The 14489-nt window shown below is 45.6% G+C and overlaps 1 protein-coding gene across 10 annotated transcripts in view; it reads left to right on the top strand.

Moving 5' to 3' along the window:
- STARD8 (StAR related lipid transfer domain containing 8) overlaps positions 1–14489 on the top strand; it is a 117487-nt gene that overhangs the window by 72198 nt on the left and 30800 nt on the right. For 2 of the 10 annotated variants that reach the window (XM_025200106.1, XM_025200104.1), the window contains exon 1: positions 5530–5689. The exons of the other annotated variants lie outside the window; for them this stretch is intronic. In XM_025200106.1, the coding sequence (XP_025055891.1) occupies positions 5617–5689 (73 nt within the window). In that variant the 5' untranslated portion in view covers positions 5530–5616. Of the gene's footprint in view, positions 1–5529; positions 5690–14489 lie in introns of those variants that run through there. 10 annotated transcript variants of the gene reach the window in all.

Below are 14489 nucleotides of genomic sequence, written 5' to 3'. Positions count from 1 at the left end.
CTTTCCCTTGTCTCCAGATGGAGGAAGCGCCTTGTTTTTGTCTGTGGGCGGCCTTCTTCCATGCTGTGGCGAAACCATTATATTTGTCAGGTCAGTACTTGGCTGAGTAAATAACACCAAGTAGGTCTTGATGTGAGAAATCTAGTCCTGAAGTAAGAGTTTCCTTTACTTAGAGGGACTTTCACATGGAGCTGCCTCCTGGAAAAAAATGTGTCATTTCTGCCTAAAGGCACGCACTTTGCCAGTAATGAGTCTCGGTTGCTTGCCTGTGTTGCTATCGCAGATGGTTGGCGTTCCTCTTCCCTCCTAACTCAGCTTCATCTTGGGCCTGACCTGAGACAGTTATAGCTTTCCTGTACTTCTGACCTTACTGCCTGTAGCCATGGGAGCGACTCTAATGCCTCAGGTTCGGCAGTGTAGCTTCCCTGAAAGTCAGCAGCTTGGAGCGGGTGTAGAATCCTTAGGAGACCCAAATATTTATGGTAAATTAGCAAAACTTGCAAGGGGGGTCATTAAAAAAAAAAAAAAAGAGAAGTCTTGCCTAGCATTTAGAGCAAGAGACTGGGAGTCGGGACTCCTGGGTTCTGTGTCTGGTTTTGCCACTGATTGATTTGTTGCATGGCAAGCAACTTCTGTTCCCTTCCCGTGCCTCAGAGTGCTACTTGTAAAGTAGGGCATCACAAGACTGATCTCCTGCCCATGACAACATTGAGGCTTAGTTGTTTTTAGCTCTTTGGATGGCAGGTGCAGTAGGTGTGCAGAACGTGATGTGCTTTTTCAGCAAGGACTTTATAGCGGTGGAAGTTTGCAGGTGTGCAGGCCGCCTCCCGATCCCATCCATGTCGCCATGTGCGAGCCGGGAGCGATATGCGGACCTGTCTTTGCGCACGCGGGCTGTGGCCAGCAGCCCGGGCACGCGGGGTCAGAAGAGACCGTGCGGCGGCAAGGCACGCACGGGCTAGAATTAGTCACAGATGCGTAGTGGTTGATTTAAAGATTATTTACTTACACCCAAGATGGTCGCGGTGTAGGCTGGACAGTTTCCAGGTTCAGCTCCGCTTAAATCCTTGTTGGAGGACTACGACAAACTCGGTTCTTGGGCCCCGGAGTTGTTAAGGCTCCGCGGGTTCGGCAATTTCTTTCCCACGGAGTTGTCGAAGCTCCGTGGGTTTGGTTCGGCTCTCTGGCCCCCGAGTTGTTAAGGCTCCGTGGGTTCGGATCTTGAGTATATAGGATAGGGAGACATCTAGGATTGCGCTCGGCGACGGGGAGAGGCCAGAGGCTGTTTAGACCTCTGTTGCCTTCTTAAGAAATGCGTTGGGTCCGCAAGGATCCGCAGCGCTTAGAGATCTTCACGCTCTCCCTCTCAGACTCCAATTGCTTTCTGTCCAACTTGGGCGGAAACCACCCAAGCTCTTTATACGGCTAGCAAGCCAATTGCTAGCCACCACGTGTGCATAATTTAACACAAGCCAATAATGGGGCTCGAATTAAAATACAAATGGCGGGAACTCCTTTGCACCGTGCATTTCTGAGATGCAAAAGAAATGCACCATGCAAAGAAAGCTATAAATTGGCGGGAAAATTCTCCGTTGCACCGGAGTTCTCCTCTGCAGCAGAGAACTCCACCGTGCAAAGAAGCTGCAATTTAGCGGGAACATAATTTAGCAGTGCCGAAGCACACACAAAAACAAAAACTCACAACTTTGGGTTGTGACAGCAGGGAGGTCATATATTGGAAAGGATTGGTCAGGGCCTTTGCCCCTCAGAACTTGCCATAGCAGAGGCTCCTTTACTGACTCCTCTGAAAGTAGAAGGCAGGGTGGAATCAAACTGGCTGTACTCAGTATTTGGTTTCCAAGGTAGAGCAGTATTTTCCAAGGCAGGGTTTCTAATCCTGATGAGAGTTTTCATCAGGATTCAACCTCTGAATGTCAAGCTAGTATATGAAATTGTAATGCTGCTTGAGGCCAACATCTCTTTGCATCCTGTTTTGCAATATTCCCTGACATTCCCCACATTCCTGGCAGTAAGGCTTCTGTGTGGAAAAAAAAATAAATTGCTCTTTTGTCTTTCTGCAAGCCTGTGACATCCTTTGAACCACTTCTCAACAGACATTTGGCCTGGTCTCTCTAGTGCTGCTGTTTGCTCCATAATGAAAAGAAAGCATTGGTCTTGGAATCCTTCCATGAAAGCATCTTCTTCAAATGGAGGAGAGAGACAGGTTTGTAGACTCAAATTTGGCTCTAACCACCTCCTTAAAGCTCAGGCCTTGAACTACTGGGGGTCCACCCTATTGGGGGTCCAGACTTATTCCAAAGTTTAATTTCTGTCTCCACATTTCCAAGATGATTGCCTCCTTGGCAGCCTGCAGATTCCTAGCTCTCTGCTTCTTTAATTAGTGCAGCGCATCCCTATAACTTGGTTTTGAGGCTTCTCTTTTTTCGATTTTTATATGGATTAAGAATGCAGAACTGTCACAGTGGTCTGTGAGGTCTCATCTCTGGCCCTGGGCTATACCTTACCTAGTACACTGTTAGAAAGCAAAACGTATGAGATTAATTGCCAGTTGTTAGATGACAATAGTGTTTTAGGAGGCAAATGTCTTGTTTTAGTCCCTAAATCCTGTCTGAGAGGCCCTTGATTTAATAGGGTAAAGGAATAATGGCTCCCTAGACTGTTTCGTTGGGACAGCATTTCAGCTTACTGGGCACGTGGACATATTGCCTCTTCCACCTTCTTTGGAGCGAGCCTAGTTTCTTTCCTCCCTCCTCCCCCACCCAGAAATATTGGCTGCCCTGATACCCGTGAGGCAGCTGATGATCATTCTCTGCAATTGGAAATTACGGTCTGGTTTCCTTCAGTGGCGCCACTGGAGTACTAATGACAGGAAGGTCCGGTTGGGGATTATCATGGAATAAGCTTTTCCTGAGAAGAATTGGACTGAGATCCATTTTGAGTGGTGGCTGGGATCACAAATAGCCTTGACACACCTCTCTTTCCTGCCCTCCTCCCCCTGCCAAACCTTCCATCATACATACGCCCACCGGACACACTGTCTGTGTGTGCTGTGGGGAGTTGATCTTGGAACGGTGGTGTGGACGCTTTTGGCTCCAGTGTCCTGGCCAGAGTCCAGTTTGATTAATGTTCTTCGGCCTTTCCAAATCGCCCCTGCACTGTCAGCCAGAAATGGGATTCTTCCTCACAACTGCCCCTAAATCAGTGTACAGCAATGCTGTGCACTGTTTAACCGAGGTCACATTCTGCTTCAGATGTGGCTATAGGTCAGTGATGATGATGGTGGGGAATTATCCATTCATGTACACATATTGAATGGTCTTGTACACTGTAAATATGGCCTTTTATGTGTTATGGGGGGAGAGGAGGAGTCAGCTGTCTACTAGTGGCTTGCCTTCAGTTGGGGCTGGGAAGCATTTGGTCCTCCTTCCCTGTAGGATCTTGATTACATCAGTGCAGTTTACAACCCTGAGAGGATCACAGGTTTGTCGTTCCGAGGTTGAGCCTTCCTGTTCCACTGCAGCAGGTTACCCACTCTTTAAATAGCTATAATGATATATATGATTAAAGTGGAAGCAGCAGTATCAGGTCAGTGAGACATAAAGGGGACTTCCCGTTAAAAACAAAGTCTAGTGGCTGTGTGTAAAACCCTGTACTTTCTTTACATTGCAGTTGCATGAGATCACATTTGGAAATGACTTTTGACTCCTGTGTCGGTGGAAATTTTACATGCATTCCCTGGTAACTTGGATGACCACTCAGATGCCTTCACATCTGTGAGGGACTCTGTCATCATCAGCTGGATGTGTGCTGGGTGCGTTCCTGCTAGTCCTTTCCAAGGCTTACTCAGAGGTTGCACCTTTGCCCCCCTTCCTTACTTCAGACCTGAATTTCCCCTGTTCTGCTCTACATAGATGGCAGATATTTCAGCTCCTGTTGTAAACGATTGGTGCCAAGGGCACTGAATCAGGAAACTGGCATTGTAGAGAATATGGTTTTTGCTACAGACTAATTTATTTGCTTCGTAAGCTGAACTTTCCCTTTGGACTATTTCATTTCCCATCTGTTTCTTGCCTTAGTTGGTCTGCCCAATCCCCATATGAGTAGGGAAGTACTGTCACCTCTTTTGTACAGAGGGTGAGCTGAAGTACAAACAGGTTACAGTCATACATGAAGTTGGTGATGAAGCAGGGCACTGAACCTGGGTCTCCCAGATGCCAGGTGCCAGTGCACTAACGCTTGGATCTCCTTTTCTCTTTATCCTCTGGCCCTCTCTGGAGGTTTGCAGTACATCATCATCACTCACTCTTATTTCTGACCATTGTTTGTCACAGTGCCGACAGGTACACTTTAATGACCAAATTCAGACCTGCTGCGAGTAGGCAGAACCCCTAGTCATTAGGTCTTATGTTGTCCCCCCCTTTTTAAAGTAGATGTTAACAAAAGCCACCTGCCTGGAAAGCAGGGTCTGAGATGTGACTGGTAGAACTGGACAGCTTCACTCAATCTTTCCCTTCCTGACACAGGCAGTAAGTTTTCAGTCAGCTCCACTCTTGGCAGCTACGTGTTGGTGAGGGTAGGTGCTGTGTGTGAGAAACAGGAATCGGGGCTCCTGAAAACGCTTTTGTTTAGGTGCCTGAGAGCAGGCTATAGATAGGCACTCCCATCTTTTATAACCAGCTTTGAATTTTTTAACCATCCAGGTTGGGGGTGGTAAAGCCCTCTCCTGGGCCGTGCTGGTGAATCTGTCTATATCTTATCTTCTAGGTCAGGGGTTCCCAAACTTCCCAATGGGGGTACGCCAAACATCTCAGGGATACGCGGGAGAAATTGTGTAATGGTGGATTTAGTTTTCATTATAATCATTGGCATTTAAGAGGTTAAAATTTTAAAACATATGCTGGTAGGGGTATGTGGGCAGCTGTTGAGAGGAGCTTTTGGGTGGCAGGGCCAGAGGAGATGGACCCTAGGGTACTGAAGGAATTGGTTAACTGTGAAGCCATTGGCTATCCTCTATGAGAACTCAGGGAGATCAGCTGAGGTCCAGGATGACTGGAAAAGGGTAAACACAGTACCCATCTTTATGCTGGTAGGGGTATGTGGGCAGCTGGTAAATCTGGAAGGGAGTACGCAGTAAGAAAAAGGTTGGGAACCTCTGCTCTAGGCAATTCATATGAGGGTGGGGTGATTCCTTTACACTCTTTTAAATTAGAAAGTTGTTCTGAGCAAAAATGGTACATCTATCTAGCAATTCAAGGCAGGGTTTAAGGAGAGCCTGAAAGAGTTAAGCTGCATGCAAGCACATACGTTTGCTTTCTCTCTCTCTTACTTCCACCCCTGTTATTTATATGGTTCAGCCCCCAACTGCACACCCCATAGATGTCCTATACCTTCCTGGGGAGGACTCAGTGTTTCTCAGGATGGATGAGGTCAGCAAGGGCAGTTTTGATTAGCTCACAGCACCACAGGCCTGGGTGGAAAAGAGGACAGATCTCCAGTTTACTGCCTGCAGGAAGGAATTTGGGTTGGAAATCCTCCTGTATCCAGCAGACAGTGCTTTGGAACAGCTGACATAGACAATGGAAAGGGACACTGATCATGCTTTTATATTCCTCTTCATTTAATCCACAGTTTCCAATGAATAGAACCAGGATTAAAAATTACAGCCATGGTGAGTCTGCTTGTATTGGAGATTTGCATTTTTACCCTTGTGAAAGATTTCTATCTGCAGGTCTTCTTGAAAGGGGGAGTGGGAAACAGTTTGTTAAGTGACCTGTTAGTGGCTCTTTTGCAGTTGGTTAGTTTGCTTTGGATTGTGTGTTACAGGGTAGGACAGGGTTAAATGCGTTAATTCCTTTAAAAGATTTTCCTTTAAAAAAAAATATTTTTCTTGAAACGAGTTACAGTTGCTGCCTTGAATGGTGATTTCCCATACTTCATATTGTGTGTTTTGAGAGGGGATGCAGCGAGGTTGTATGCTGCTTTACCAGATGTGAGTCCTGAAAAGTCCTGGTAAAGTAAAATTAAGGGTGGGATTGTTTGTTTGGCCACATGTGAGGGGGAACAGCGTGGATTTAATTTTCCTTTGGGTATCTGCCTCCCAAGTTAAGATTCCACTGGCATAGCAAAATGCTGGCCCTTTTAATATTTGGGCTTGTTTCTCTCATAGTGAACTCAACTGATAAAAGTTTTCTGATTGCATCGTGTGCCAGTTCTTTGCCACACACCTTCCTTTGCTTCCTATGGCCCTGCCAGAATGCCCTTCTGAGCTCTCTGACCCTCCAGCTCCTGTCCTGCAGAGAGAGAGAGAGCAGACTGGGCCAGAAACTAGGTTTAGCAAGAATCAGTAGGAATAGCTGAAATGCCAGCCATGCCAACGTTAAATTTTGTAATTTATGAAGGTTTATTTTTTTAATGTAATCTTTGGGGAAAGGGGAAGAGAAATTTTAAAGTTACGGAGACTGGTGTGCTGGAATTGGAGCAGGACTTCATTGTATTCAGGAAAATGAGATATCCTTGCTAGTGACAATTATTCCGGTGGCCAGTGCACTGATAGTGCTAATGACATCTAAATGAAGTGGATGTTTTTGCAGGATTGCAAAAGAGAATAGATGATTTGTACTAATTCAGTCATGCTCCAGGTAGGCATAGATCTTACAGATATAAAATAGATCTAGGGCCTGTTTCTGGAAGCTTAGAACTGAAGGGCTTGATGCTACAAATGTGCACACAAAATAATACAGTTCAGCCAACATCTCACTTCAATATGATGGGGTTACTCACATGTTTAAAGGTGAGGCATGTGTCTAAGAATCTGCAGCATTAGGGTTCAACTGTGTTCATACAACTAGTTCCCAATATGCCAGGTGTGATGGGGGATAGGGAATGATGGATGGGGGAAGGCGTGACTGAAATAAGCACCCATATGGGCTACAGGCTGGCAGCTCACTGCAAATAGACACTGTAGTGGAGGTTGATTTGGAGTTACATTTCAGCAGGGAACAGTGGCTGGAGAACCGGAGAGCTACTTAAAACAATCACTCTTTAGTATGACCACTTAAAGGACAGGAAAAATGTATTCTCAAGTCCAAACCATAAGTAGCCCCTTGTGCCTCAGCAGGATAATCAGTGCCCACTGCTTGTGGGTAAAGGAGCATGCCAAACACAGCAGTTTTCAGTAACATCCATCTCCAGGCTGCCAGCTCGTTCCAGCACCAACAATCATGTTGTAGAAAACCTATTGACACGATAGAATCTGGTTAACCATGGTGGTATTCAAGAGGTTTGAAGTTAGCACTGGTTATGACAAATAAGGATCTGTTCATGGTACCCATGGGGCTAAATTTAACTTCCACTGAAATCAATATGAATCTTCCAGTTGCTTGTCTGAGAACTGTATTGTTTTAAAACCTTTGAGTTCAGATAAATCTATAGTGCAGTGACTGTCCATGGGGTTCTTCTAGTAGTAAACACTGACATTATTAAATTAATCTAGACAGAGAGGGAAATTCTCTCCCATATCAAGCAAGGCTTTATATTCTATATTTTGATTTAAAAGCTCAAGCAATGTAGAATGCCCCTGGTTTTTCACTGGCATTGAGAAAAGCTCGTAAGTGTTTTAATAGGATAAGGAGACTTCAGAAAGCAGGTATGTTTGGTCAGAATCTGACACTGCTGAGGCTCAATCAGCTACAAATACATTAGAGAGGAATGAAGCAAGATCTTCCAACTTTGCATCAGAGTGGTTGCAATTTTCATGGTTTTGAATGATATTAGCAGCCCTACTGTCACATCAATTGCAATGTATTTTTCTTGACAAAATTGATGCCTGTAATTCCCCACTGGTACAGCTCCACCACTTGTAGCCACCGTGAGAAGGTTAATGTAAGCAGAACTATTATTTTTCTATGACTTTTTGGTGTAATTCTTCTCTGACAGTAAAATCCCTGACACTGCCTATGGTACAGCTTCCACTGTTGCAAGAAGTGGTCCAGTATTTTGCCAGTGTAGAGAAGTCTGTTGGGTAGCCTTGATGTAACACTGCATCGTCTCCCTGCCAGAGCCCCTACACTGGAAGAACTGCATCGTTGAAAGGAAGAGGCTCTACCACAGGCTGACTGAATATGTGGCGTCCCTTAGTCCAAACAAGGTGCTTTTGCGATCAGTAAGATGATTAACAGGAAAGCAGTGAAGCAGTCTCTGGGTGGGTGGGATGCATGATAGAAAAGATGTGTTTATTTAAGCATCTGAGTCAGTGTTTTCTTTTTATTTCCTTTGGGGCCTTCAGTCTCTATCATTAATGTGCCAGCCTGCCATGGTAATAGGAACCATAGAAATGAGTTAATGTATCAATAAATTCATGGCTATACCACCTAGGAGTATCAGGTATGGAAAGACTCGCATCTGTTCACTTGTATAATAAACAAGCCATTGCAACGAATGGGATGTGTCTGTGTCTGTGTCTGTGCCTGTCTTTGTGTGTGTGTGTTTTTGAAGGGGAGGGGGCTGGTGCAGGTAGTGCTAAGCCATACATGTTGAAATGGCTTCTTTTTTTTTTTACCATTATTTCTAACTCCCAACCCCTCACAAATTTATTTCAAAACCTGTTAGTAGGTGCAGCTCCCCCTACCTGATGGGACTCAAACTAAAGACTCATTGAGGGAATCTGTGTGTGGTAAACACTAACCGGAGCAGAATTTTAAGTGTTTGCATATGTACAGGTTGGTTGGGGTTCAAAATAGGTTGGTGTGTTAATGGATTGCATTTCTTCCTCCCAGGCACTGAGTCACAAGTTCATTGATTTCTGTGAGTTTTGATTTAGCCCATGCAGGATATTATGTCTATGAGCAACCCCCTTTTTAAACTCTTATTTTGCGGGAAAGGTTCAATAAAGCCATTTTTTATAAAGGAGGAAAATAGTCCAAGTGACACAGAAGCTTATCTCACGTTAGTATAAGACTCTGGAAAGAAATGGGGCATTCTGCTTTAGACTAAACTTCCCATAGGGGTGTGACTAGTAGCTGAACTTGGAGTGGGCAAGTGGGGTACCAGCTCTGGGAACCAATTTAGAGGGAGCGCTAGCCTGGCAGCCCCTGGGGCATCTACACTGCTGTGGGTGCAGCAGCTGCCCATGGTTGGGGAGCTGAGGCTACAGCAGCAGCAGCCTGTGCAGCCCAGGGCATCAGCATTTCTAGTTCTGTCACGGTGTGCCCTGCAGTTTGGGAAGTGCTGATCTAAACTGTTCCAAAGAGCAGCTGTAGCTTTGCGGCCCAGAAACATGATCCAAACTGATATAACCAAAGTGTCTTGCAGGAGGCAGGCAATCCTGTCAAACCACCAGGGCTCAAAGGGGCCTTTCCCCTCTTGTTAGCACCTTCTCTCAGACACCAAAGGGAAGAGCTTGCCCTGATCCTTTGCCCTTGCTTCCTCAGAGAAGATTCAAGGTGTGCACTTGTCTCATCATCCTTGTGCTGAGAGGAGCGAGGCCTGTACTTTCACCTTTCACTGGTGCTTCTTCACCCGTCTTGGTTAGAAACGTGCATAAAATGCAGGGATGGGGGTTAAGGAGAAGCATGAGGAGGGCTCGACTGCTGTTTGCCCTTTTTTTCTTTTTCCCATTAGTGCCCTTCACGCTCCCTCACTTCCACCAGACATCTGTTATGCATCGTGGTTAACATTGTGATTAACCCCTGAGCTACCATTGCACTCATGTTGGCAGGTGCAGACCAGAGTGAGGACCTGCGGGTCGTGAGAGGAAGTGTCTTGCTATGGACAAGGGGAGGTAAAAGGGCAGAAATGTGTGTGGGGAACACATATATAAATTGCCTGTGGGAGAGGAACTGCATGAAGTTGCCTCCCACACACAAGCACACGTCTCACCCTTGTCAGACATATGATCTAGCTGTGTCTACGTTTGTCCATGGTATCTTCTTGATTGTAGCACAAAACCACAGAGAAAAACAGACAGAAAGACCCCTCTTGTTTTCAGTCGCAAGAGTGTTGACTGGCCACTTCCTTCTTCAGTTATCTGGTAAACCAGAAGGAGGCTGAAGATAACAGGAGTTGCACCACACCTCGTAAAAAGCTAAGAACGGTCCTTCTGTCACTTGCTCATCTACAGCTCCTTTCACCCAAGCTTGCAGTGCTGTCGGGGCCTTGAAGATATAACAGTTGGGTTTGTTTAGATACTCCCATGATCTTTAGTGCAGCATAAAAGGGGGACTGGCTTCTGTTGAGTCGAACATCCAGATATATTGACCCAGTGAGGCAAGTATTGAGTGAAGAGGCATGGTTTCTTCCTCTGTAAAATGGGAATTATAAAACGTATCTACCTCTCATGGGTCTCATAGGATTGCGTTTATTTAGAGCAAATTCTCCCCTAGGGTATGATGTTTGTAATTCCCACTGGGAATTCAGATCTGTGCACATCCGTTTAAATCTGTCCCTTAATGTTTGCAGAAGCTATTGAGACGTCTCCATGTAAAACACTCCAGATGTTCACGTATTATTAAAAAATCAAATGCTGCCTTAGGCCTAAGGTTTTAAACACACAAAGTGGGAGATAGTGATTCCTGACAACATGCAATGCTGGATGTGACTTTGACCTTTCAGTACACAGTATGATTTTCTTGTATAAACTTTCTCTTCTTTATTTTGCCTTCAGTGTGGTGGGATTGCCCTTTGATTTTTGTCATTGAATTTCTTTTCTTTTTTAAAAGATGAAAAAAGAGAGTTATGATGGGTAGCATGCTCACCAAATACCATATTTACATACCACGTACGCTCAGATAAGACACACACTTTGTTTTGGGGAGGCAGAATGAAGAAAAAAAGATCTTTCCTTTTACCCAATTTTTAGTTGTTACTTTTATGAGAAGTTGAGTGTGGTATGCAAATAAATACAGTAATATAGCAACTGAAGTAAAAACCACTGCTTGCTTTGATCAGCAGGATCGTGGATGCATGCTTAGTCCGTAGGCCTATTTTAAGAGGAAGTAGACTCCCATATGTACACAGAATGGCATTTTCAACTCAAATTTATCCAAGCAATAGGAGTACGTTTTATCTTTGGAGGATTTAATGTATGCTTTATTACTGAGTCTTTGCAGTGCTGCTGGGATGCTTAGGCATCCCCAGACAGGGAGCTGAAATGCTAGTGATCTGGTGATTTCCTTCCTGCATGATGGATTTTAGTGCCTTTACCAGGCTTTCAGAATCAAAGAGAAGAGTACAACATGGGTGGCAACCTGCACTATGTGTGCCACAAACTTCATGGACAGACTCTGCGTGTGACATGCAGTAAATCGGGGAGGGGACAGACAGCAAAGCACAAGGCAGAGCAGCAAATTGGACAGGGGAAAGGAATTGGAGTGGCACTTAGGGAGACTGCAGCACTAATCTATGGGCACTCCTGCCAGAAAAGTTGGCTTTCACTGGAGTTAAACCATCAGTCTGGGCTGCCTTAAGACCAGTGAAGCTGAACTCCAGCGAGTGACATCCATCATTCCTTAGCTGCAAGGATGTTTAGTCGGTGAAGCAAATAAGGGAATCCTAGAGGGAGGGACCTCATAACACCTAAAAATGCACATGTCTATCTCTCTCGTGTATAAACGCGCGCACACATATGCCTGGCACTATTCTATGATAAAGTAGTTTGTTTCATAGATTTCATAGACATTAGGGCTGGAAGGGACCTCGGAAGATCATCGAGTCCAGCCCCCTGCCCAAAGGGCAGGAAGTCAGCTGGGGTCATAGGATCCCAGCAAGATGAGCATCCAGTTTCATCTTGAAGGTGTTCAATGAAGGCGCTTGAACCACCTCCGGTGGCAGGCTGTTCCAGACCTTGGGGGCTCGGACAGTAAAGAAATTCTTCCTTATGTCCAGCCTGAAACGATCTTGAAGTAGTTTGTGACCATTCGACCTCGTCATCCCTTGGGGCGCTCTGGTGAACAAACGTTCCCCCAGATACTGGTGGTCACCCCTGATAAACTTGTAGGTGGCCATCAAATCACCCCTGAGCCTGCGCTTTTTCAGGCTAAAGAGCCCCAGGGCTCTCAGCCTGTCATCGTAGGGTCTGTTTCCCTGACCTCTGATCATGCGCGTGGCTCTTCTCTGGACTCTCTCAAGCTTCTCCACATCCTTTTTGAATTGTGGAGCCCAAAACTGGACACAGTACTCCAGTTGCGGCCTCACTAAGGCCGAGTACAGGGGGAGAATGACGTCCCGGGATTTGCTTGAGAAGCATCTATGGATGCAAGCCAGCGTTTTGGTCGCTTTACTAGCCGCCGCATCGCATTGCAGGCTCATGTTCATCTTGTGGTCAATGATGACCCCCAAGTCTCTTTCTTCCATAGTGCTAGCCAACATAGCACTGCCGAGCCTATAAGGATGCTGCGGGTTTTTTTTCCCAAGGTGGAGAACCTTGCATTTATCGGCGTTGAACACCATCAGATTCTCGTCCGCCCACTTGCTGAGCCTGTCCAGGTCAGCCTGGATCACCTGCCTGTCTTCTGGTGTGGATGCTTTGCCCCAAAGTTTGGTGTCATCGGCGAACTTGGCCAGTCCGCTTCTGACTCCAGTGTCCACATCATTAATGAAGATGTTGAACAGTATGGGTCCAAGGACAGAGCTTTGGGGGACCCCACTGGTCACAGGACACCACGATGAGTGACTTCCATCAATTACTACCCTCTGGGTCCGACCCCGGAGCCAATTTTCCAGCCAGCGGATCGTGGAGGACCCAAGGCAACAATTGGCCAGTTTCTCCAAGAGGCGATCATGGGACACCAGATCGAAGGCTTTTTTGAAGTCAAGATATATGACATCAATCTCTTCTCCTGTTGCAGCTGCCTGAAAGAGCTTTCTGCCCCCAGACGACTATTCATGTTTATACTGCGTAGTACTGTACATGTCTTGGATATGAATATTAATCTGCTGCTTACACTGTGAACTGAGTTGCTTCTGCCATTCATTTGCTTCCTCCTCCTCCTCCTCCTCCACTTCAGCTCCAGCTCCCGTCCAGGCTGGAACCGTGGCCACCCTCCACCCTCTGTTGACGTTCCTCCTGCCAGTGCTTTAGACTCTTGAGGGTTCCTCAGTCATGATGGAATCAGTGCTGATAAAAGCAGACAACATATTTCAAGGCTGGAGTGCGAGGGAGGCATTTGAACAATCCCTTGTTGGCAGTGCAGCAGGGCACCGTTCGCAAGGCTTGCAAATCCTGGAAATTGTGTGAAAGTTAATTATGGAGACCCACCATATCTGGGAGAGTGACCAGTAAAGTTTCTTATTCCTATCTCCAGACTCTATCTGTGCCTGTGGCTGTTGAAATTTAGGAGGATTGGTGGATTATACTGAGAGTTTCATAAAGAGGTGAAATCTATTGCTCTTTATCCATGATATGCACCGAAATGTGGAGTCTCTGATCCAAGTGTGGATGGTGAATGCTACTGGGCTACAGGATGTAAGCTCTTGGCACATGTCTCCCATGCTAAAAAGCTGTTCCTCACACCACGTGTGTGTATGATAGAGGACTCCAGACTGCAACATTCAGAACTGGTTTCCAAAACCCATGGGGGTGTGGGTGGGAGCACACACATTGTTTAGCTCATACCTGGAAGACACTAGCGTTGGAGTATCACATCATTATTCACTCATGTAATGCTAAGTGTCTTGGGGGCGGGGGTGGAATAATTCCATTTGCTTGGTTTCCTCTGTGCTCATATAAATAGGATGTGCAGAGCCAGAGTCTCTTCTCCTTCACATGGTGTCTATCAGGAGTAACTCCAGAAGATGAGTTACGTTAGTTTAAGTGAGAGGAGAATCAGGCTTGCTCATGCCCAACTCTGTGCGTGCATGCATGCATGTAGTGAGTTTATATTGTGTATAGTATATGTGTACATGTGTATAGATGTATGTGTATATACAAATGAATGCATGCACACACATCTTCAGTATATGCTGTAAGGAGAGAGATGTGCATATTTGACACTTAATGGGATACATTCTGCTTTCAGAGATACCTGGAATCTCAAGTTAGTGCCAAATTCAGTGAGGGTGTATCTGCATCAATGAAGGCAGAACTGGGCATCATAGGTAGAGTTCGGTTTGTAATCCCAGTGCAGTTACAGCGGGAATGAAATTAGCTCAATATGTTTAGCAGAGGTTGGATGTGAGTCCTATATGTAAAATGGTTATTTCAGATCTTAGGCTTCTTAAGTAACAGATGGGTGGATACCCCATTGGCTCAGGGGACATACCAGGATTTTTTCTGTAGGTTCCATAACAAATCGGAAGACACTTACGTTTACAGACTAGGGAGAAACATTAATTCTACTTTTTATGTAATAACTTATTTTAAACCAGGGTGGAAAGAAAAACCACCCAAAAGTGCTACATGCCCTAAAACTGGAGCTGAGCTGGAGTCTAATAAAAAGAGACTGTACTCCCACTCACATCTGCCCGGCATCTGA

The sequence above is a fragment of the Alligator sinensis genome, unplaced genomic scaffold, assembly GCF_000455745.1.
Source record: "Alligator sinensis unplaced genomic scaffold, ASM45574v1 scaffold809_1, whole genome shotgun sequence".
Taxonomy (NCBI): domain Eukaryota; kingdom Metazoa; phylum Chordata; order Crocodylia; family Alligatoridae; genus Alligator; species Alligator sinensis.
Note: the sequence above shows the minus strand (reverse complement) of the source record. Positions and strands in the feature narration are given on the sequence as shown.